The sequence below is a fragment of the Odontesthes bonariensis genome, chromosome 3, assembly GCF_027942865.1.
Source record: "Odontesthes bonariensis isolate fOdoBon6 chromosome 3, fOdoBon6.hap1, whole genome shotgun sequence".
Lineage (NCBI taxonomy): Eukaryota > Metazoa > Chordata > Actinopteri > Atheriniformes > Atherinopsidae > Odontesthes > Odontesthes bonariensis.
In genome coordinates, this window is record NC_134508.1 from 6,664,299 (window position 1) to 6,690,220 (window position 25,922).

General features: G+C 39.6%; 1 protein-coding gene across 1 annotated transcript; it reads right to left on the bottom strand.

Annotated features, from left to right (window-relative positions):
- Positions 1 to 5,477: 5,477 nt before the first annotated feature.
- tmem74b (transmembrane protein 74B) lies at positions 5,478 to 24,514 on the bottom strand. Its single transcript, XM_075460159.1, has 4 exons — positions 24,429 to 24,514; positions 22,738 to 22,796; positions 18,102 to 18,488; positions 5,478 to 13,665 (listed from the first exon to the last, which is right to left on the bottom strand). The coding sequence occupies exons 3-4, from the start codon at positions 18,387 to 18,389 to the stop codon at positions 13,048 to 13,050; spliced, it is 906 nt and encodes a 301-aa protein (XP_075316274.1). The 5' UTR covers positions 18,390 to 18,488; positions 22,738 to 22,796; positions 24,429 to 24,514; the 3' UTR covers positions 5,478 to 13,047.
- Between the last annotated feature and the right edge of the window lie 1,408 nt (positions 24,515 to 25,922).

Sequence of the window (25,922 nt, forward strand, 5' to 3'; positions counted from 1 at the left end):
GCTGCAATGCGCCACCTCCTGCATTACGGCATCGATTTCTACATTCATTGAGTCTCTGAGTAAGATGCTACTGCTGTGTGTTGCATTTGTGCATTTGTGTGGCGTGAATAAATGGAGGCGTCCAGCTAGGACCCGGAGCGGCCTTTCTGTGGGCGGTTTGCCTGAGCTGAACAAAACAGCAGCGTGTCCACTGGAAACTCTTTGTTTTTCACGCCGCTTTTGTGGGGTCATATTTTTTATCCAGGGGGGCTGTCACCACAATGACCTCTACCGAATTTTCTCTGAGGCAGCGAGATGTGTCGTGATTAATGAGAGTGAACTCAGGATCACAACCCCGCACTCTGCCGAAGTGTCCTTGAGTATTGTCCTGAATCCCAAGCAGCTGTGCTGAAGCTCACCACCGACGAGTGAGAGCGGTTCATCTTAGTTTGGATGCTTGCAAAACCAATCCACTGCTGCAGCAGCAGAAACTGTGCTTATTATTATTATTTTTTTAATAGCTTAAAATGCTAAATGAAATGCTTATTAACCTCTCTCACTTGGTTTTCTTTACGTACTGGATGACAGGACGATTTGATGCAAGTTTCACTGATCACAAGGCAGCCTTAAGGTGAATAAAACCCCTTAACACCTCATTCTTTTCATTTCCACTAAACATAAAGACATCAAACACATATTCTTTAATTCCTTGTGACCGGTATTTCAAAGAGAATATTATATATATATATATTTTCCTCAGCCTCCCGATAGGTACAGTATCTGTACATTTATGCTGACATTACCTTCTGAAACAGCTAAAAGCTGCATACTTTCATTACGTCTGAATCTGTTTAATTGTGCCAGTACACCTGCATATTTTACATTTAAAACACAGCAGTAGATGCAGTTCTGTGAGTATAATTCTATTTTGTTAAACTCAAATACCTCAAAATTGAAATTTTACTCGGACAACAAAACTTTATTATGAAACGTAAGTATTGATTTGTGTTCTGAAGTTTTCATTTCTTATCTTTTTTTTGAGCAGAGGACACTTTGATAATGGTATATGTGAATATACTCTTGCAGTATTGTTTGAAAAAGGTCACTGAAAGGATGATTATGAGCTTTAACGGTCGATAGATTCTCCATTTGAATGTTGGAGGGGTTTGGTTGTGGAGCAGGAGATGCAAGTTTGTCTCTAAGTTTAGTTTAAAAGTATTTAGTCACTGTTTGGATGGGCTTAGACAATTTAAAACAACTTGGTTAGGTTTAGGAAAACACCTTGTGTTAGAACAAGAGAGACTTAACAGGCAGCCTTAAGGTGAATAAAACCCCATAACACCTCATTCTTTTCATTTCCACTAAACATAAAGACATCAAACACATATTCTTTAATTCATTGTGTGTTTCAAGAGAATATTATATATATATATATATATATATATATATATATATATATATATATATATTTTCCTCAGCCTTATATTACTCCTGATAGGTATAGTATCTGTACATTTATGCTGACATTACTGTCTGAAACTGCTAAAAGCTGCATACTTTCATTACGTCTGAATCTGTTTAATTGTGCCAGTACACCTACATATTTTACATTTAAAACACAGCAGTAGATGCGGCCCACATTGCAGCTTATGGCATTATTACACATCATGTTTAGCCCCAAAGCTTCATGGGAGCTGTGGTTTTAAACAGAAGAAGGTTTAATAATAACCTCTGAAGTATTTCTGTTGTTCTATAAGTTTCTGTTTTTATGTCGTCCATACTTTCAAATCCCTAAATTTCCCCGTTATACACACAAAACATACACTGCTGAAACTTTTCTGATGATATGCTCATAATAAGACGTATAGCTGAGACACAAAAGGACCAGTTTGCCTCCTTATATATAAAAACCAAATGAAACTTTGTACTTTTCTTGAATTTAAAATCTAACCACTCAGCTAAATTTGGATCTTTTCCTGAGGATGAATCGGGGGCTTTGGTTCATTGGAATAATCCGCATATAAATTGTCCTAAAACTGTGCCATTAATTTTAACAAAGGCTGACTGTGAAGCTCCTAATCTGGAGGAAACCAGAGGTTTAAGGAGACCTGGAGCTTCGTCTCCTTGTCTGTGTCCTCACAAGGACTTTCTGCGACATCCGAGAACTGCTCCGGCCCCAGTCCTGGATATAAATAGACTTTCTGTGGTAACAGAGTCATTGTACTGCACAGAGAATAAAGATCGATTTACTTTTGTGTCATTGGACCAAGTGTTTGTGTTCAGTCTGACATTCAAACGCGTCAAAGAGGAACAGAAACATAGTTTGGGTGTTTTCACTCACACTGTTTGTTCTAATTCATAATAAACATCCTTTCGTGTGTTTGACTATCAGCTCATTTTTCACTCTTTACGTGTAGATCGGTGCTGTAGGAATACTGCCAGGGCAACATTTAACAGATGAATGCAACCTTTATACGTTTGCTTTAGATAATGCGGAGAAAATGACCCCAGTTCACTCCCATCTTTATGTATGAAATACATCAAAATGCACCAGACGCTCTGTAAATAAGGAATAAAGAATGATTTAATCTTCTAGTTTAAACAGAAATCTAACGAGAGCCGTTGCAAGTGAAACTATCTGCACAGCAACACATTCTAGCATTAACGGACTCTTTAATGTTACTTTTTTCTTTAATAGGATCATTTCTAAAAACCGCTCACAAAATCCTGTGTTCGGGGTGATAATTCACATTGATTATGTGTCGTGTTTTACTGAAAACACATCGACTTCACACTCCTTAAAGGCACTATTTCAGGAGCCATTTGCAGGTGTAACTTAATAAAGAAAAAACTTAATCTGAACATGAGAAATGAAACATGTCTGCATGGCTAAACTGTGACAACGCAGCTAGGTTTCATCACATTAGAGTCAAGAACTCTTAATAGTTCACATAAATAATAATCCCCTTAAATTAGACTTTTAGCTTCTGCTGCAGTACGGGTCTCTGGTGGACTCATATCATCATAGAAAATATAATTAGCTACTTAATTCTGATATATTCTATTTCATATTAAGCAACCCAGCAGCAGATGAAGTAAACTAGCTTCCATACCAGCTGTAACAATGAGCTGATATGCACATTAATGCATACATAGCTGTAATACAATGATATATGAGTTTCAGAAAAGTTCTGTGAGTATAATTCTATTTTGTTAAACTCAAATACCTCAAAATTTAAATTTTACTTGGACAATAAAACTTTATTATGAAACGTAAGTATTGATTTGTGTTCTGAAGTTTTAATTTCTCATCTTTTTTTGAGCAGAGGACACTTTGATAATGATATATGTGAATATACTCTTGCAGTATTGTTTGAAAAAGGTCACTGAAAGGATGATTATGAGCTTTAACGGTCGATAGATTCTCCATTTGAATGTTGGAGGGGTTTGGTTGTGGAGCAGGAGATGCAAGTTTGTCTCTAAGTTTAGTTTAAAAGTATTTAGTCACTGTTTGGATGGGCTTAGACAATTTAAAACAACTTGGTTAGGTTTAGGAAAACATCTCGTGTTAGAACAGACGGTAAGTTAATGCATAAAAATCTTGCTTACCGGGTGTCAAGTCACCCCCTACAGTATGTGCAAAAGACAGACGGACTGCGGTGAGGGGACATAAAACCAAAAATCCTGCTTAAATATATCACCATGTATTTAACACTGGGTGTTTTTAAAGAAAAGTCACATTCTTATCCATCGGAACAAACACAAAAGACGCTTCTCATGTCCATTTAACATTGTGATGTGTGACCCATCAGGCCGATCATAAAAGCATCATATAAGGTGGAAATGGGAAAAGAGGGGACATTTTATAACATAAAACAAAATACTTTTGCTTAACTAGCTCGGTACGATGATTTTATTTTCTGATTTATTTTTTTTAATCGATAGTTTTCAGGATGTAATGTTGGTGTAACCGCAGCCGTGTGTAAGGATTGTGCTCGAGGACGGTTGCCGTGGCAGCGTGGGAAGACCTCGCATCAGATGAAGAACAGTACTGTCAGTATGTGAGCCAACGCGCTTCTTTTGCATCCTGAGTGTAATCTATTTCTTTTTTTTTCTTTACCACTGCTAGGGTGCTTTGCTCTGGCTTTGAAGAGTCGGTTGCTTCTTTTTGATTTTTTTTGTTCTGTTTGTCGTTCCAGAACTGAGAGCACCAAATAAAACCAATTACGTGTTTGTAATGATCAGCGTCTCAGTAAAAATTGTGCTTCTTGACATTACTGCTTAATGGTGGTGAAAAGTGATTAATTGTGGGGTGATTACATCCATTCATGGATAAAGGCGGGGGTGGAAATCAAGCCAGAGTGTGTGTGTATAACTTCCCAGTGGCTGAGGTGTAGAAAAGAGAATAATATGTCCTCATGGCTTTATGAATGTGGTGGAAATAATCTGTATACATATTCCTGCCTACACAGTTTTGTGCATCTTGCCCCTGGAAACGCATTTTACACCCATTTTGATGTATTTAGCTGTATGATAAATGAGGGAGATGAAGCACTTGTGCTCCCTGGTTGTTTATCTCATCTTAACAGTCGAGATTGAACTTTTTGCAGCCTTTGTGCAGCTTCCAGATTACATTCCTTCCCTTCTGTGCTGGTTTCAGCACCAAATTGTTGCAAACATTTTCAAGAAACTTTGACTTTGACAGAATTGTCCTTTAGAAAATAACAAATCAGAGAGGTGACTGTGCAGAAATAAAGGTCAATTTAGTCATTATTACTGGCGGTTAAAGGTTAACGAGCAGGGCAGAGAATATCAGAACCCTCTAACACTCTGAATGGGGCTTTTGATGCGTAAAATCAGGGGGAATTCCACTTTGAGAGTGCAGCTCTTTCATAAACCGTCTTTCCGTGCAGCTTAACGAAAAGCCTTTTTCATCCACCTCTGTGTATCCAACATGTGTGGAGCCAACCATCGGCAACAATCCTTCCTTCTATCATTTTGTGCCTCTGCTGCTGCGTTGTTTCCCCCACTAATGAGGACCCGCAGGCGCAGCAGATTGAGCGGATTGAGCGGATCTCCTTACAAGAATCAACATCAGGCTTCACGCTTGTTAAAAGCTTTAAGCCGAGCGACGTCTGTTCATTCTCACAGAGGTGAGCAGCGAGGCCCGAGTGTCTCATTAAAGGACTTCGGTTCGTGCGTCTGCACTCCACATCTTCGCAGACGGGCTGAAAAATCCAGCTCTTCAACAATCACCTCACGTCACCCGGCAGCCCTGCTGCATCCCACCGCCTCACCCACATCTCCCTCACCCTCACAGGAGAGATCTCCGGCCTCTGCTTCTTTGTCTAAAGCTTTGCTTCTGCGTGACCACCCTTAAAATGTCTTTGACTCCTAACCTCTGGCTGAATGTGTGCTTTACAGCTTAGTCTCTGTGTATTTCTGTCTCAGTGAAATCAGAGCACTTTTAGGGCGGGGAGGGGGGGGGGGGGGGGGGGGGGGGGGTCTGCTGATAATGTTTGATTTGGACATTTACAGACTGAAACATGACCCTGCCAGCAATATTTCCCATCATAACTCACTGCTGTTTCTCATTGAGCTCTGCTGTTGTTCCCAAAAACAATCCAAATTGCTTTTGTTATCACAAATGCACTAATTGTACTCACACCATCCTGCTGTGACAAATGCTCATTAAAGCACCAATTTTGTAATCGGTAAATATAGTCCCTAATAAACGTAGTGTTTTAGCAAATTACTGAGCTTCTAAAGTTTTTTTAAGGCTAATAGCCATTAACCCTTATTAGTCTGTGATATAAATGTCAGAGAAGACGGATTATAAGCTCGGTAAATCTCAAAACCCGCCACAAACACAACAGACATCTTTACACAAATATAAACTATGTGAATTGATGTAAGAATTATTTCTCTGTGTGATTTAATTGCTGAAAAATCAAGGAAACATGTGACATCTACAGACTCTCAAGGGTTAAGGCACTTCAGAATTAACCTACAGTTCATCACCTCCAGTAAACCTGCAGGAACAAATCTAAAATGTAGGAGATTTTTGTAGAGCATGGATTTACCGAAAGCAACAATTATATCAGATAAAGCTGTAAAAAAAATATTTCTCTTAAAATTTGGTTGCTTATAAAATAGCAGAACTTTTCAAGCTGTCTGCGATGTACCTTTAAGACGAATTATTTAGATATATCTTTGCATGTTTCAGCCAGAAAATGAGTAAAATTCTTAATTGCAGGGACTCACCTACAGCTAGTTATTAAAGTGTGTTTCACTGCTATGAATACCAGAAGAACCCCTCTTATGATGGATCTTTGTTGCATCATGAGCGAATTTGTTCGGGGGTCTGTTAGTCTCAAAATATCTTGTCTGGCAGAGACCAAAAAGCCCCAAAAAGTTTGAGTGAGCCCCTCGTTTTCTCCCTGTTTCAGTCACATTGAAGTCAGTGTGATGGTATGATTGTACCCTGAATGGAGATGGACACAGTCCCAAAGAGAAGCATACTGGTCGTTTGCTTCTGCAGGTCGAATCGACCTATAATTACGGTACTTTCAAAGAATATGCTGCCTCTAGTGGTCATGCGAGAAACTGCACATGAACTGTAAAAAGGTCGTTTATAAAGATAACAGTTGCCTTGTTGAAGTATTTTACCCCTAACCGTGATTGTTTTCCATTTCCAAACAAGTAGCTTCAGACCATAATGATGTGACGTTATTTTTCCTAAACCCAACCAGGAAGTAACAACAGAGTTTTGAAGAAGCGATACTTTCCATGACGTTGTTATGGGCCATATTTAAGGGTATGAACAAACAATCTGTAGGGTTTCAATCGGTGGACTTGTCGCCTAAACGTGGAGTCGAGGAGGCCGTGAAAGACATCTTCAACTGGAATACATTACTATGACATTCATGCTGGATTTCATAGAGATAAATAAAGCATAATTTGTGTTCAAGCCTATTTCCCAACTGACCATTAGACAAGCTGTATGTTCACATACTAAGAAAATGTCCAATTTGGAGCTAATAAGTAGAAAAATGGGAAAAGCAAGCAAACTGTGATGTTCAAGATACAGAACACTGAAATCTGCTATACATATGATGTGTATTTAATTAGGGCTGGGCAACGATTAAAATGTTTAATCTAATTAATCACATGATTTCCCTGATTAATCGCGATTAATCGCATTTGTACGCAAAATCCAAAAATTAATTCAAAAGTAGTGTATAGCTTTTAGCATTTAGTTTGATTTTAAATGTGCTGCCATATGAATGAAAGTGCCATAACATTTGTTGTGCAAACACACTTTTAAAATCAGCATCTTTCTGTAGTTTTTATGTAGAAGCCTCGCTCCACTGTCTGTTTCCTTGAATGACTTGCTGCTATCAGTTGTGTGTTTTGCCTTTAAGTGATATTTTAGACTGGAACTACTACGCTGAGAAGACAATTCAACTTGGCTGTAAATGCGGGAGATTTTTTCAAATTTATTTTGAAATACGTGCTTTTATGTTGAAACAAGTAAAACAGGAAGTAGCGCCGGTTAGCTCCGTTAGCTTCACACCGAGACAGCGGAGCACCTGTAACGGAGATGTTAACTGCTAGTTCATTTTTATTTTAATGCGTTAATGCGCGATAAAAATATTTATCGGCGTTAAATAATTAACAAGTTAACTCGATAATAACGAGTTAACTCACCCATCCCTAATTTTTAATAAAGTCACAAATAAATTACCTTTAGCATTTCTGATTATGGCCTACATTGAATATTCCCAGTTACGTGTTTCCCAGATTTAAAGATTTTATTTTTCATACACAGGAGTAAACTGAGCATCTCATCTTTGTAAAATGCGAGACACATGAAGGCATTACGACTGGAAATGTTCACAGCCGCCATCTTGAGTCGTCTTTTGTTTCCTCTCCTTCAACACAATGCAGCCAGAGATCTGAGAGTTGTTTCTTACTCAAGGACACTTCAGCAGAGGCCGACCGCAGTAGTGATTAAATCTGCCACTGTTCAGCTACTAAACAGAAAATATGGAGCAAATATGGAGGATTTCTGCTCCTGGTGATGTCTTTTAACACCTTTAATGGACGCTCTGGTCACTAGTTGTCTTTAAATACTGTCACCGAGGCATGAATTGAGTAATGTGAGATCTAAATGCGAAGATGACTTTATTTGCAAAGCTCCCAAATTCACTGGTTCCATCAGCAAAATGTAGAGGATTGTTGATCTTTTTCTGATTTCCTATGACTACATGTATCTTGATCTTGGAGTTTGGGACGAATGATCTGACAACATGCAAGTTTAAATGTCTCAGTTTGAGTACCGTAAATTCCGGACTATAAGCCGCTACTTTTTCCCAGGCTTTGAGCACCGCGGCTTATAATACAGTGCGACTAATATATGGTTTTTTTTAGTTTTTTTTTTTAATGCCGCCAGAAACATTTTGCCTCATAACATTAGACCAATAAAATTAATAAATAGTTCACAGTGGTCCAATGAAATTGTACGATAAATCGCACACACTTACACTACTAAAGTGACAGTTTTTTTTATTATTACCTATCGGTAATAGGTATTTAAGTTAAAACCATTGGTGTTACAGGCACTGTTCGGGGAAAAAAAGCATTTGCAGTATGTATTTGTTTATGTTACCTTTAGCATTTAATTAAACGTTTAAAAATCCTCACGTGTCACATCTTTCTGTGTAAATATCTCACATTACAATGTGGACACCCGCGGCTTATAATCCAGTGTGGCCTATACAAGCACACAATTAGATTTTCTTTTTAAATATTAGAGGCTGCGGCTTATAGTCCGGAATTTATGGTAGTTTTGGGACGTTTCATAGAGCATAATCAGCCTCTTATGAAAGCCAAAAAGTGGTGTTGTCTGCAATTACTTATTTTATTGCCTTTATCTCAAGATCACAAGTTGATTTTTCTGTTATCTCAACGCAACAAAGCTCATTTTTAGCCCGTTTCACCAACACAAAGAGGCTTGGTTTCTCGGGATCACACGTCGCCTATGGTGAGCGTGAAAAGGAGTGTTTACTGTGTCGACACCGAATTAAATTTCTAGCTCTGACTTTACTAAATGTCTGCTCTTAAGCATAGATAGTGGATGCAGAATACTGGAAAAAAAAACCAACAATGCCAAACTGATGTTTCTTATGTCTAAGATTGTTATATTTTACATTTTTTATATTTTTTATATGCTCATGTCTGCACTGAGAAAGGAGATGCTTTTAATCGCATTATACTTGTATAGTGACAATAAAAGGCATTCTATTCTATTCTATGAAATATTTCAACCAGTTATCTCAAGATAGAGAAAATGTTGTTAGATCAACAGAAATATATTCAGTTATCTCGAGATAACGACATAAATAAGCCGTTAGCACAACAGAAAGAGCTTAATCATCTGAAGATAATGAGATAATTAACTTGTGGTCTTCTGATGAAGATATTTTTGGCTTTTGTTCGAACTTTACTCGGCCTGAACGAACAAAATAAGCTCTGTTATCTCGGAATAACGAGGTAATTAACTTGTGATCTGGAGATAATGACATTAACAAATGGCTTCTGCAGTTTCTCGATCAGTTTTTACAGAAAATAACTTAAACAGCCCTAAAATCCACAAATAATTTCCGATATTCCATCATCCTCGAGCTCTTTGATATTTCTGAAAACACCAAATGTACAGCTGCTTTCTCTTTTCCTCTCACAGCTGCACGTTTTGGAGTCGGTTTAAGTTGCTACTGAGCTCATTGAGCTGCCGACAGAGAGGAACTGCTCCGACCGTGACGAGGTTTTTCCAGTTTTGCATACCTGTGTTGTGTATTTGGTTTCTGAGCCTGTTGGTCCTTCTACATCCCACATTTCTGCGAGTGATATTTACAGTCTGTTCGTTCCATGGATTAAAACTGTGGCACGTACTTCCACAAACAGCTTGAGATCTGCAGGTGTAGTACTGCACTCAGAATATCCTCACAAGGCCTGTGAGGACACACTGGCGTGTGTGCGTGTGTGTGTGTGGCTACATTACCCTTGGTTAACTGGCTCACTATACACACTGGAATACATTAGTATAATAACATTAGTGTATACACAATTTACAGTGTGTTTACTCATTAAGGCATATTGTACCCTTACATGACATAAATAACATCAGTTTATATATAGTACAGATAAGCAGGTGCTGAGTCATTAAAGGTTCATTCCACTCAAAACCGGCTTCTTGTCCAAACTACATTAAGAGCCTTAAAATGAGCAATTTCTTTTCAATGTTAAGTCCAACTCCTTTATAACCATTCTGATTATAATCAGTGGTGGTTTTTTTTTAACTATATTTACTGGCGCATCGTACTTAAGTACAGGTTGATTTACTTGTGTGAACTTTTTTACTGCAAAGTATTCGTGACAACTGAGGTTTCTTTTTCAATTGAAAGGCACAAAAACAAGTAAAAGTACATTTCAAAGCCACAAAGTTGACTGATTTCAGTTTTTTTTTTTTAAACACGAAGACTTGTTTGTTTCAGTCGGTAATCTGGAGGTGTGGATTGTTGGTTTAATAAAGCGAACACCGTGAAGGTGTCACTTTAAACGTGGGCTAACTGTGATAACATTTCTACAAAAAAAATGATAATTAGCTGCAGATATTTACGAGAAAGTTAGAATATTATGTCCAAATCCACCATCTACAAAAGCAAAAAGCCTCACAAACACATGAATGAATCAATAATATATAATAGGAACAATCGCAGGGGTTAAAATTCTTCCCTTCCTCCACCTCTGATTATAATCACGGCTCCATCTGTACATGTTTATTCATGAAGTTGGACTTTTAAGGTTTTCCTACAGCGGCATGTTGCACGGGATTGTTTTTCATGTTTGATTTGATCAAAATACGCATTTTAACTTTGAGAGCAGCATCTGCTAAAGGTGATGCTGACAGAAAGGTCGATTTGTAAACACGAGGCAACACTTTTGGCTGATGCAGCGCGAGACGCTGGATGTGTGATATGAATATTTTTTTCTCCTGTTTGATTTTCTATAAAGCAGCATTTCATGTATAAAAGCTATGCGTCTTACTTCTGGTTCTCAGCCACAAACAGAGGAAAAAAAACATTTTCTTGTCAAATATTCTTGCAAAATTACCGTTTTTAGTCTGTAATTTACCTTCAAACACACGTGTGATCCTTGATAAGTTACTCAACATCAAGGCAACAGAAGTAAGGCTGGAAAAGAAGATGCTGGGATGGAAACAGCTCAGGTTTCCCCTTAATCTTGTTTCCACTCTGATAAAACAGATATTATTTGGATCCAAGACTCAGTAAATCTCTGAAGTATAACGGCGACTAATTTAACTTCAGCTGTTTGAAGTCAAACAGCTTTCAAATTTGCCACAAGTTAACGTTGCATTAAGCAGTTTTTGACCACAAGGCGGCATTAAGTGTCAATATATTCAAACCTGCGACCAAAGTCAGATGTGCGACAACATTGGGTTGGATGTCTCTGAATTTGGCTTTCTTGCGTTAGTGTTTGAGGTGTAATGCCACCATCTTACCTCCTTTTAAGCTTTTTCTAACATCTAATAGTATTATATATCACATTTGTGACAGAATGTAAAAATGTTCCCGTATGACAGTATCAAGTAAGAGAAAACGCAGGCATTTCTAGTTGAGCTAGCACTGTCATCAATGTACATATCACACATTTAATATTTTCCCCTTATTTGATCCTCTTACTTGTTGTTTACAAAAATGTAAATAAAACATTCTAGAGAGTTTCTCGTTAACCTCACAAAACATTGAACAACAATCTAAAACGCATAGATTTATAAAACATTCTGCACCGGCTGATTCCAGCGGTAATAATCAGAAAAAGGTCAGCTGTGTCTGAGGGTCTTAAAACATCTGGCTGCAACAGTAGTGTTTTAGTTTACTTTGCATTCTTTAAAAAAAAAGGTGGAGAAGAGGGTGAGGAAAGCTTTTAAACAACTTGCACAGCATCAAAGTTGGAGTCAAAAAACGGGTAAACATAGTGGTGTATGTATAAACTTATGAGCTGAAATTTTTTTTTAAAACAGACACAAAGAGGGTGATCACTGGATTTAGAGTCATGGGCACAAAAATCTGCTATTTTAAGATTAAAATGATGCTATTGGAAAGAAATAATACTGTTAACATAATCTAAACTGAATATATTGAGGATAAAGCCTCTCTGATATGAGAAAAACAACCATCTGAGAACCTACTTATCCACATTTAATCATACTTTAGAAGAGCAGTTGAACGTGCAGCCAGAGAACCGAAGCAAAGACCTACAAGAAGCCAAAAAAACAGCACAGATGTTGCTTATTGCATGTTGAAACTGTCTGCTTTTTGTTTGGATCCTTTCACATCTGTATAGTTTTATGTCCTCCACAGCTGCTGGTTTATTGCTGGTGGTGAAGATAAATGTTGCTTTAAAAGTGTTGCCTCTGTTTACTGGTGTGAAAGCAATCAAACATGCCTTCCATCCCGCTTTATTACACCAAAAAAAGTACGCTGGGTTTAGTTTCTAGAAGCTGTAAGATCTACTTGATCTGTGGCGCTATACACAGCAGCATCTGGTTAATCTTGTGATTAAGGGGTTTAAATGTTGAGCATCTTTTGGGCATCAATCTTAAACTTTCACGTGGTGCTTTTCGCGGTAATGTGCTTTCTATCGTTCAACAGTCTCTGATTAAGATACTTATCTCCAAATGTGCGGTTATCCTCAGCACCAAAGGCTTACCTCTCTCTTCTGGCACCAGATCGAGCCCTCTTTTTGTAAAGTCGTACATCCCTTATGACTGATTAGAATAAAAATCCCGTAAGCTGTGTTTACATTCATCCCATCTGGGATGCTGGGATAAGGCCGGGTCACTCCAGCGGAGAGCCTCGGGCTTAAGATGTGCTTCTCCTGTCGGCAGAGATGGAGGACACGCATCTCTGTGCATCCCCACAATGCAACTGGGCATTTGCTCGGTTGAAGGCGACACATCTGCGGAGTGAACGTGTAGCAGAGTTAGACTCCACATGAAGCAGCAGCAGCAGGATACCTGCTTGGTCCCGGTTCTGATTTGGAGTCCCGGCTGGACTCAGGCTGGAAGTTATTCTGCGTCTCTGCGCGTTCCACCAAAAACTCCTCACCTCCATCCCCGCCGTCCCCTCCTCCGCCCGCCTCTCCGGTCGCCAGCTGCTTCATCCTCAGGTTTATGGAGCCATAAGTCCTCTTGGGTCGAACGAACGCCGCCCTGCGTCGGTACATCTCTCCCCGGCAGATGGACACCATGAGCAGCACAGACAGGAACATTCCCCCCATGGTCAGCAGGCCCAGACCGGCAATGATGCACTTGTCTAGATGGGAGCCCAGCTGGGCGTAGTACATCTCCAGTTTCTCCATCTGGCGCGCTGACACGGAGTCTGGGTCCACTTTGGCCTCCCTGGGGATGGTGTAGGCGACGACCACCAGGACGATCCCGCTCACCAGGAACACCAACGCCAAGATGAAGCCATAGTCCGCAGAGTGGTCATCAGCGGGGCCGAAGGCTGTGTAGTCCTGACCGTCCTCCTGCCCTCCACCTCCACCTCCACCTCCACCCTCCTCATCGCAGGACTGCGGAGAGACCTCCTGATGGTGCTGCTGAAGAGAGGGAGAGATGGAAAGAAGGAAGGGGAAAGAAAGAAAGAAAGAAAGAAAGAAAGAAAGAAAGAAAGAAAGAAAGAAAGAAAGAAAGAAAGTGAAATCTATTCATATAGCACTTTTCAGCAACAAGGTGATCCAAAGTGCTTTACAACACAGAAACAACAATCAGGTACACAAATACAGAAATAAAAACGTCAAAAAATAAAACACAGAAATACAGATACAGAATATCAATCAGGTAACTTTAGCTAACAGTAAGATTGGTATATCTATAACGGAGCAAAAGTAAATTGAGCTAATAGTAGGATTGGTATAACTATAACAGGTAACTTGAGTAAACTAATAAAAACTAACAAACATGGATAAACTTTCCTCTAAGAGGAGGCATTTAAAAATATAGCTAATAACAGAATGGTTGATATAACGAATGAAAACAAATCTTTACTATACTAAGTACAAAGCCGTTCGGTGGTCTATAAATTTAATGGGAGTATTTTAAAGTCTATTATTTAACTAATTAAGGTTGATACAGTGATAATAGGTCTTAATAGACCATTTGAATATGACTAAGTTTTCCTCCTAGTGAAGCATTAATAAGACAAATCTATTTGATAAGGGTAGAATGACAGAAGAAATACCACATTGGGGGAGAGGAGGAGAAAAAACCTCAGCACAGGCAGAGTGAAACAAAGACAGAGTAGCGGGGAGGTGGAGGTGGTGTCAGATGCGGATATGTTTTTGTGTGGATATGTGTGTGTGTGTGTGTGTAAGTAAGTCCGTGAAAGAAAGAAGAAGCTAATGAGGTAAAGATAGAAGCAACATTGAAGGAAGAAAGAAGAGAAAGAAGCAAGGACAGATGAAAGAATGTGAAGAAAACAGATAAAAATAAAGGAAGATGAGAAAAGAACAAAGAAAGAAAGGCACAGGATGAAGCAGAAAAGAAATGATGAATGAAATGCACACAGCAGGAAGCGAGAAAGAAAACAATCAAGAAAGAAAGGATTGATCGAGAGAAAGCGGGAAGAAGAGTAATGAAAGATAAAAAGTTTGAAAGAAGAAAGGCAAGAGAAACAAAGAAAAAAGAAAGAGAAGAAGAAATGGATGAGGGAAAGAAGAGAGGCGAGAAAATATCAGGGAGGAATAAAAGTTTAAAGGGAGGAAGGAAATGGAGAGTAAAGAAAAGGAAGGAGGACTGACACAAAGCAAATTAAACAAAGGTGAAGTTAGAAATAAATGACGTTGTCAGTATTTCTTCAACAAATAGATGCAAAACCTCCATTTTATCAGAGTAACAGTGATTCTTTGTATTATTCACGAAGAAGCAGAAAACAACTTTACAACTTTAAAGGTAGAAAATGATGAACTCATTATTTCTGGTACTATTTTGCTAAGAATCATCAGGAGCAGCAGCTTCCTGATAAGTGGTGGGTGGCTGCATGTCTTCCTCTCTGGCTGTAATTCAGGGCTTTGGCAGCCCGTTAGCTGCCTGTTTGCTGCAGTCTGCTCTGGTCTGTTTGTCCTGCCTGTGCTGTGTTTGACTTGGCATTCAGCGTAAGCTGATATTTGAGATCTGGGACTGCCTGCAGCGCGGAGTCACTGAGCGCCATTCTGTATTCACAGCTATCTTTTTGAAAGCACACAAAACTGTTACTGGTGATCTCTGCACTGGTTTGGGATATTCCGTGTAACTGAAAAGCAATCTGAGAGTAAAACTGGCTCCTGGAACAAAGTGATGAAGCCCAAACACAGAGATTAAAGGATGTAAACGTTGTGCACACATGAATCTGCTTGACTCAGGCTGAATGGATGCTGATGTTGCTTTGTAGCTGGAAGCATGGATGGGTGTCTGAGCTGGCCAACAGCACTCTGACTCAGAGACCCAAACAGGACCAAAGCCCCAATCTGAGGGGATTGATAACATTTCTTGGTGGAAAAGTAATATTTTTTTTTTTTAAAGAAAACTACACTGTAAATAATTTCCCTCTAAAATAATTATCATTTGTTATTGTTATTATACAGTGCAACTAGTTATTTATTTTAACAGTATATTACCGTTTTTTTGGATTACAGTATATGACCGTAGAATAATGGAAGGTGTTATAGTTATTTTACAGTGCAGCTACTGTTATTTATCAAACAGTATAATACTGTTTTTTGGATTACAGTACATGACGGTAGGATAACTGTGTTTTAGTAATTTTACAGTGCATCTACCGTAATTTATTTAACAGTATAATAACGTATTTTGGACATTTTTGGACATCAATTCATTACAAATACTGTTTTATGCTGTTAAATTACAGTTATCTACTGGTATTGTTTAAACTAAACGGACACCATAAAAACACACAAATCAACCTCATAAAGATACACTATGGACAAAAAGATGCAACATAAGTACAAAAGGATGATCAATTACAACAAATAAATGCTAAAAACAATGTAAAATGACTAGCAAAAAAATCCAAACTAAAATGTTTAACTGTTAAATTTGTGTACCATGACAAAATTACCAAATTGAATTCACTTCCACTTTCTTTTGGAAGCAGTCATCTGTTCACTCATCAGTCTTTCTCCCTGCTGGAACATTAAGCTTCGTTAGCTTTGAGTCAAATTAATTAAAACCTTGGATTTCTGGTCAAACTGATGGCCTCCTTTTAATCACAGAAAATACTTTTGAGGATGCAGCTAACTGCTGGGCAACAGGTAAAATTTTTTTTTTTTAATCTAATTTCTATCTTTAGTGCCACAAAACTGAATGAATCAAGGCGAAAATGTTCACAGCGGGGCCACTTCAGCGCATTTATCTGAAATTACAGCTACTGTGAGCACACAGTACAAGACACATGTGTCAGCATCTCTCTGGGACAATGGAGGACTTGGTATCTCCCACAACACTGGTTCTAAAAATAGATTAGTCACCGAGTATGGTGAGAAATCACCAGATCCCAACACTAAGCTTCACAAAGAAGGTATTTCAGATAAGCTCGACATATATAGTCTCATTAAACCCAGTGTTTGTACAAAGGAAATAAAACCTTAGATTGCAAATGAGTATGTTCTTTATGGTTTTCTGGAAAAATGTTTGCTAAAACCTTTGATTTCTCAACCTCTGAGGAAACGTGAAAACTATTTGAGAGGTTGGAGCTTTTGCTTTTTCATAAATAATCGACTTTGTCCTCATGATCACCAATATTTTGTGTCTTGGAAATACTGATGCAACGTGTGCATCGCTTTGGGTTTCAAAGGTGAAAGCACACATGTTGCTGCAGGTCATAATAGGTAAAGCATGTAAGCCTTCCAGGCTCAATATAAGGACAATAAAATAGGAAATTAAACATTTTGGGATACAAAATGGGTGCTACAGACACCTTTGATCCCTTTTGTCTGCCCCACAATCTGTTGACTAACACTGCTTTCTGCCCCGGAGTTGCACAGAAACCTGCCAACAGGTTTCTGTCTTTGCTTTCATTCAGAAACAGAAACACTTGTGCATCGACTTCAAAATCTGATTTATCGTTCAATAACCTGTAAATTCTCATTCAGCTGGTTAGAACATACACAAATATTTCAAAGGAATTTGTAGTGGTACATTAAAAATGTGGTAAACAACCCTCTTTGTGTGTAATTTACCTAAAGAATTACCAGCACTTCATGATAATAAATAAGTCTGGGCAACGATTAAAATGTTTTAATCTAATTAATCACATGATTTCCCTGATTAATCACGATTAATCGCATTTGTACGCAAAATCCAAAAATGAATCCAAAAGTAGTGTATAGCTTTTAGCATTTAGTTTTATTTTAAATGTGCTGCCATATGAATGAAAGTGCCATAACATTTGTTGTGCAAACACACTTTTAACATCAGCATCTTTCTGTAGTTTTTATGTAGAAGCCTCGCTCCACTGTCTGTTTCCTTGAATGACTTGCTGCTATCAGTTGTGTGTTTTGCCTTTAAGTGATATTTTAGACTGGAACTACTACGCTGAGAAGACAATTCGACTTGGCAGTGTTTACAGATGACTTTGGTTCTGTCGACTCCGCCGTGGACTATATCAGCAGGATCACTGAGGTGTAAACGCCTGTTGAGCTGCAGTTGAGCCGGCCGTCTCCTTAAATGACGCGGGCTGATATGAAAGTTATCTCTACAAGACAAACAAATTGCGAACACATAAAACACATATAAACAGGGGCGGACTGGGGAGAAAAAGCGGCCTCGAAAACCATCGGTAAATGAACTCGTTATCTCGAGAAAACCATCAGTAAAAAAGTTTATACGTACCACGTCCGCTCTGGGCTTCCGTAGCAATAAACTATTTGTCGGCGTAAATAATGAACTAGTTAACGCGATAATAAAGAGTTAACTCACCCAGCCCTAATGATAAAAGTCAGTTACGAAATGAAAGCACTACCCACATAAGCTCACTGACCTTACTGTTGCCTGATGTTGAGGACGGATAACTTGCCGGCCCTTGTTGCTGCTCCTGCAGGTGGTGCTGCTCCTGCAGGTGTTGCTGCTCCTGCAGGTGGTGCTGCTCCTGCAGGTGTTGCTGCTCCTGCAGGTGGTGCTGCTCCTGCAGGTGGTGCTGCTCCTCGTCCTGCTGGTAGGAGGCGTTCTCAAAGCCCCGGGCGGCGTAGCCTGCCGCCGGCGTTGGAGACGGGCCTCTCCGGCCTCCTCGCAGCTCCCGGAGCTCTACAGCGTTCAGAGACGACTCCATCGACACGTGCTCATGTCTTCACCAAACCACCGCTCTGCTTTGTCCTCACAAGATGAGCAGATCCCGACAATGATGGAAGGCAGGAAAATGATCCTGTAGCTTTATACAGTGAGTTTAAAAAAAATTGTGACTCACAAAATTAGGTAAAAAAGCATTTGTCAGAGGACTACATAGTGTCCTTTGTCAACAATAAGCTGATTGTAAGTGGATTTTACGTCACATTAGTCATTAATATTCATGTACATAAGCCACATGGAGCGCTCATTGTTTTTATCTATTAGTTTAGTACAGTTCTTAAGTGATAGTTTTGTGGCTATAGCAGATATTTAGTCTAATAATTGTGCTTTAGGCTAAAATAATCTGTAGTGATCCAATTCATAAATGAAAAATGAACCACTGAATGCGGTGGTTTAATTCCTATTGAAACATTACTCTCAAGGAACATTTTTCTGTTGTAAAGATGTCTGAAAAACTCAGTGAAAACCAACTAAAATGCAGTAGTGATATCAAATTTTGGAAGAGTTTTCGAATTTATAAAACCTTTGAAAATAAAACGACAAGGAATCTCTTCAAAGTTATATCAAACCGGTGATTAAAGGGATAGTTCGCCTCTTTTGACATGAGGCTGTATGACATCCCATATTAGCAACATCATTTATGAACATCTTCTTACCCCCTGCTGCGTCCTGTGAGCAGAGTTCCAGCCTCGTTTTGGTGTTGATGAAGGTAGTCCGGCTAGTTGGCTGGGGTTTAAAAAATAAAGCGTTTTGCTTCTCAAAATAATATGCGTTTAAAAGAGTAATACATTTACATCACAAAATCGTTCTCCAGGAAAGAGTCAGACCTCACAATCGCTTGGCGCTATTTTCTCTCCCTTCGTATCACTGCCTGCTGCCGCCTGGCGATAGCCGCGCCTGTTACGGTGTTTGCTGCTCGGAAGCAGGGGACTGCTCGGTCTGCACGGTCTATCGTGAACGCATATTGTTTTGAGAAGCAAGACGCTTTATTTTTGTGGCCCCAGCCAACTAGCTGGACTACCTTCATCAACACCAAAATGAGGCTGGAACTCGGCTCACAGGACGCAGCAGGGGGTAAGAAAATGTTCATAAATGATATTGCTAACATGGGATGTCATACAGCTTCTTGTCAAAAGAGGCGAACTATCCCTTTAAGTCCCAGTGAAATTTATATTTCATCCTCACTAACCTGAACATTTCCCATTTTATTCACAGTGGCAGGCATTTGCTGATTTTCTTTTGGCTCTGCTCTTCACTAATTGGTTGCAGAAACTTTTAATTTGATGTCTATTTATTCATTGGCTTTAAAATGTAATAGTTTTACTTATTTATTGGCTTTTAAAACTGGGAAAAAAACTGTAAAAAGAGTCTTTTTTATTGAGGGAAGGTCTAATGTTGCATGTTGCTGTAACTCGTTATAAAAATCTTTCTAAAGTGCTGCAAAAAGTGTAAAAAAGTGGCATTTTTATGTTGAAGGACAGAGAGGCATGAAAAGCGCTGTGTTTTATGCATTATTTCAGATATTTAATATGAATTCTGGAAAGATAGAAGCAAATTATGGCACTTTTTGCTTTCCAGTGTCAGGCACTGAGCATGAAACTCACAGATTTTCTCACAGGGAATCTTTCCTATGTTGTGTAAAAAATAAAAATGAAAAAAGTGAGATTTTTCACGGACCACTTGATGGCATTGATTTAACATTTACATTTAAACCATCTATCACTGGTATTTATTGTAAGGAAACAATGATTCAAATCAATTTTCCCCCCACACGCTCACATTTGAAAACCTAATGCAGCCAGTTCCACCTCATGGTACAGATAGCTACAAACAACTGTACAATTAGCACACAGATGCAGCTTCATCTAAGTTTATTTGCCAGAGGTTTGCCTTCCTACAGCACGTCTTCTTACATGTTCCAACGTGATGACATCTGTCTTCCGTTCTCCTGAATATGACCCCATGGGTCCTATGTTCACGCAGCCAGATACGACCTATTAGTTAAAGAATGCTTGACTTCTGGTGGTCGTAACTAGCCTGACTTCATCATACTCACGATTCTAGTCAGAATGTGAGTCTGATACCGCTCAATAGAGTTTTGAGTATGGGGCGTGTTTCAACCGAACCAGGAGAAAAAATGCCTCTTCGCTCAATTGGATAGACCTACAACCAATTAGAGCAACGTAGTATGTGACGTAGATTAAGCAACACACACTTGTTGTAGGAAGGACGGCAAAAATATATTTTCTATCGATAAAAGCCTTTATCGCGTTCCTCTGTTCGTCTTTCAAAATGAATGCAATGTGGAGATCCTGTAGAACAGACTCGATGGCAGAATCTACACACCCTAGCTCTCCAGCAGCAGCCATGTTTGTTTCAAACGAATTCAAACCAAGCGCTCTTTAGTGACGTAGTCGATAACGTCCCTGTTGATCATCTGTCCATCATCGTATAAAGCCCGCCCTGGCAATCTGATTGGGTCAACTGTTTTGATGTCGAGCATAGAGATTTCCCAACTGACCAGAGCCAGACCGAACTTCCCAACCAAAAAATTTATGGGTGGGGCTAAGTTCGGCTGGCACCCAGGCTAGGTCGTAACAGCAACTGCATGTGAATTAAAAAAAATAAATAAATGGCATCCGTGGTCCATCCAAGGTCGTGTTATAAAAACGATGCCCTCGAACCCTTATCATAATCACGTTCTAATTCTAACAAAGTGGTTTTTGTGACAAAATTTCTTTGTAACATGTTGTGTTTACACATAACCGAGGCAACCAGCAAATGGCATTCATGAAGGTAATGGTGACATTGTAACAGCTGCCATATGTTGGCCTTAAACTCGCATCATGAAGGCATGAATGATTTAAAAAGCACAGCATGCATAGTGGCATCCAAACCCAATCCCCACCCACATCCTGATCAGAATCGTGAGGCTTCCTAAGGGGATATTTTCTCTGATGTAGAAACGCTTGCATGAGTCATATTTCCCTCCTGTCGTTTGAAGCCGCGATACTACATTACATCACATTACGGTCATTTTGCAGATGCTTTTATCCAAAGCGACTTACAATAACTGTGTTCCACATCGGTAGGCAAAAGAACTTCAGGTCACAAGAAATCATAAGTGCATTTCCTTCCAAAACCAAACAGCTAAGAGCACAACTAGTGCTAGAGTAAGTGCGGTAAGTTAGGTACCGAGACAAATGGGAAGACAATTTAGAAAACAAAGACAATTTAGATTAGATACTAGAACGTTATTACGGGTCTTCTTTAAGGATTTCAACTGACGGCCTATACGGTTATTACAATTGGAGGACTCGATATGCTCTAGGGTGGAGAGCATGGCTGGAGGTCCCAATCTACAGACCTTTGTGACCTTTGTGAATAGTCATACTAGTGATTACTTGTATGTTTGAGACTCGCTGTACTTTTTACATGGTACTTTTCTTCCCACATGTGAATTTTTTTTTTTAAACTGTGCTCTCACCTGCAAATAGTTGGGGTCAGGCATTAGAATCGCTTGGTTGTGGTTGGAGAATCCATGTGCATGGTCAGGTCTAAATGTTGCAAAATACCTGGTTAGACAGGTACAGTTTTAACGGCTTTTGCCTTTTTCAGATTCACACGTCGTGATTCCGGTCACGTCCTGTGAAATATGACCATCTCACAATTTACAGCAATGTACCGTGACACTATTATGTTTTGAAGAGGTGGATAAACATAAGATTTACACACCTGAGACTGGGCTGTATATGTTCTATGTTACTATTCTATTACTGAAGATGCACATTCTGCCTTTCGAGTGGTCAAGACTATAACTTTTAAGCACTTCCTCACGTGTGTTGTGTTGGCAGCTGCTCCTGAATATTCTGATGGCAGCGCTCAGCCTGTTTACTTCCATATTAATGACATTTGGTATAAATCATTTGATGTGATAAAATTACACTTAGGCGTTTCCCTTAAATTTGGTAATTAATTATCATCAATAAAGTCTACATTTTCAACAGAAAGGAACTGAAGAAAACAAGCTTGTGCTTTTGTGATGTGTTGCTGTTGGAGCTACATTTTAGCTGGTTGAAAAGCAAAAAAGGGTTCCTAGTTGTGCAGTCTGAATGGTAGCTGGCTGTCAGCCTGCTCTTTATCGTGCTTGAGTGAAAAAGAAGCAGCTCAGTACTGCGTTTCTTCCCCTACTGAGAGTTTATAAGACATACTGGTCTTTGTCTGTCAAAAAAAACATGCAGTTTAGTTACACTTGTTGGTTTTTTTCCTTCCTGTTGTCTCAACACAACCAGCAGGCATGAACATCACACGCAGAATCGCAGGTGACTCACCTCTGTGATTACTTATTTCCATATTCTCCCCCTCGCATCACCCTGGGTGCTGTCACTTCCTGTTGAGACAAGTGGCGGGTTAAAATTGGATGCTGAGTCTTGAACAGATTGAACAAAGAGGGATGTTTATTCCGTCTTTGCGGAGCATCACGGAAACAGAACCTAAGCCAGAAAGACTGAAAACCATCCCTTACAAACACTTCCCACAAAGACACTCAGGGTCCAGTCGTGGAGCTGCAGAGGGCAATCTTAAAGGGATAGTTCGCCTTTTTTGACATGAAGCTGTATGCCATCCCATATTAGCAATATCATTTATGAACATTTTCTTACCCCCTGCTGCGTCCTGTGAGCCGAGTTCCAGCCTCGTTTTGGTGTTGATGAAGGTAGTCCGGCTAGTTGGCTGGGGCTTAAAAAATAAAGCGTCTTTCTTCTCAAAACAATATGCGTTCAAAAGAGTAATACATTTGCGTCACAAAATCGTTCATCCAGAAAAGGTCAGACCTCACAATCGCTTGACGCTATTTTCTCTCCCTTCATATCGATGCGTTCAGCCGGCTGCCGACAGCCGCGCCTGTTACAGTGTTTTCTGCTCGGTCTGCACGGTTTACACAGCCCGTAGTGATACGAAGGGAGAGAAAATAGCGCCAAGCAATTGTGAGGTCTGACTTTTTCCTGGACAATGGTTTTGTGATGCAAATGTATTACTCTTTTGAACGCATATTGTTTTGAGAAGCAAAACGTTTTATTTTTTAAGCCCCAGCCAACTAGCCGGACTACCTTCATCAACACCAAAACGAGGCTGGAACTCTGCTCACAGGACGCAGCAGGGGGTAAGAAGATGTTCATAAATGATGTTGCTGATATGGGATGTCATACAGCTTCATGTCAGAAGAGGCGAACTATCCCTTTAATTAACTTACTCATTGGTTAACACCTCAGAGTCCCGGTGTGATCCTCCTCAGGCAGCAGTCAGAGACCCAATCTGCAATCTGCCCCCCTCTGATCCCACCTGCCCCCTTAAATCCAGCTTCAAGTGCGATTTCACATGTAAAAAAAAAAATAAAAAAGTGTCCTTTCCATGTTTAATATCCTCCAGAAAAATAGCACCTTTTTTTGTGCGTGTGTCTACAGCTAATTAATCTCCTGGAATCTCCAGGCAGAAGTAGCCCACTGACACACTTCCCATTTATCATCATTTCAAGCGCCTGCGGCACAGGGCGCCTGAGTGCCTATGAGCAAGCCGTCATTGCACCTGGTCTAAGCAGCTGTTACCATCATCGTGACCTTGTGATGCACCAAACTACCAAAAATATGGATCACAACACGGTGCGTGTATGTGTGTGTGTGTGTGTGCAGAGATGATATCAGCATGAATGGGGGAAGATAAGCGCCACACCGACTGACACGCTATTCATTAACCCGACCAGCGGGCAGATAACACGGGCTGAGAGAGGAGGGAGAGTCCGAGTCACCGGATGATCGCCTTCAGAGGGAAATTATGCAACCAAACGACACAAGAACTGATTTCTCCGGAGGGGAAACACCGGGGCTGGATTGGTTATCCAGGCGGGCGAGCGGGGAGCATCCACCCCGCTCTGCATTTCAATAATCACCGCCGAAAGCATCCGCGGGGACACCGACGAGCGGGAGGCTGGATGCGGAAAGAGATGGAAATGCCAGCCTGTTCTTACCTGGTGCTGATGAGCGGGCGGGAATCAGGCGGCGGCGGCGGACACCATCGCGCCCGGAGAGATGGATGCTGCTGCTGCTGCTGCTGGATGATGAGTGAGAAGGATGGAGAGAGGCGGTGACACTGACCATGCGCAAAAGCAGCCCGTGCGTTTTTCTGGCCGGTCACACGAGCTGCTGGAGTCACAGGAACCTCTTGACTTTATGGCTTTTGACCTACATCGTTAGTATTTTCTAATGTTGGGAGGCTGCAGCGCCCCCAAAATCCAAAAGAGATAAGGATGGTGCCAAATTACTCCCCCCCCCCACACACACACACGCAATTAAGACGCTTGTTTAAGTTGTTCCGTTATTAAAAAGGAAGCTAGTTTGGACAAAATTGTCTTTTAATTTCCTCAGGTCCTTCTGAAAAGACTTGGAGACCTCTCTTTATTTATTTATATTATATTTATATTGAATCTTTGACATCTCTGCCTGACGGCGACCACTGAGCCCATATATTTATTTATTTTCTTTTTTCATCGTTGTCGTTTTTTTAAACATTTTTATTTAAATTTACTAGTTTAATTTGTCATTGTCAGTATTCATGTGTTTGATGTATGTGTCTTGTACTGTTTATGTGTTGATATTGAATTCTTACAATTGTTCTCTGTTGCGTGGGGTGGGATTGTCGGAGGGATAAAAAAAAAAAAAAAAAAACTGGGAAAAATTTATAGAATGGAAGGCTTCTCTGTTGCGCTGGACTGCTACATTACTTCCTGTGAAATTGTTTCCAATAAAGAAAGTCTATTAAAAAAATTGTCTTTTAATATGGAGGTCTTTCTTGCATAGATGTTGTGTACCTAAGCCCTAAATTATGTTTTACTCCTATTTTCCTTCTTTTTTGTAATCGCTTTACAAGTAATCTATGACTCTCATATTTGAATTAACTTATTTTATGGCCTTTTTTGTCTCATGGATTACAGATGAAAAACAAACTAAAGTAATGCATTCATCTTTTAAATCTCTGATTCCATTTGAAATTATATTGAACCCGATGTAAAAAAAAAAAGGTCAGAGGTTTTTTTTTCTCTCTTTTTTATTATTATTAATATTATTATTACATAATAATACACAACTGTCAATATCAGATTATTATTGATCAAGTTACAACCACTTTTTGCAGAGAGCGTGAGTCAGATTTTAGCAGCTTTAGGGAAAGGTAAAGTTGCATAGAAATGATGTGAATTTTTATAGATTAAAAAAATTTACGCTCAAAAGATTCACAGCTAATACGCATCTATCATTTTATAGCAAACCTTTGAGGGGTTTTACAGTTTTAAGGCCCCAGTTTTGGTACAGCACAAAGTGAATGGAGGTATACCATAAACCATACTTTATATCCACCTCACAATACACTCACTTCAATATACTCATGATTTAGTAATAACCTGAGACACCTGAGGGCTTATTTCAGTTTACCAGGAGTGGAAAACGGCACGTACTTCAGAAAATAA

What these genes read in the sequence shown, in the direction of transcription:
- tmem74b (XM_075460159.1), bottom strand. Translation starts at nt 18,389, where the DNA reads ATGGAGTCGTCTCTGAACGCTGTAGAGCTCCGGGAGCTGCGAGGAGGC. An exon ending in CAACATCAGGCAACAGTAAG is followed by an intron (nt 13,666 to 18,101) that starts GTCAGTGAGCTT and finishes CCCTCTCTTCAG; the next exon opens with CAGCACCATCAGGAGGTCTC.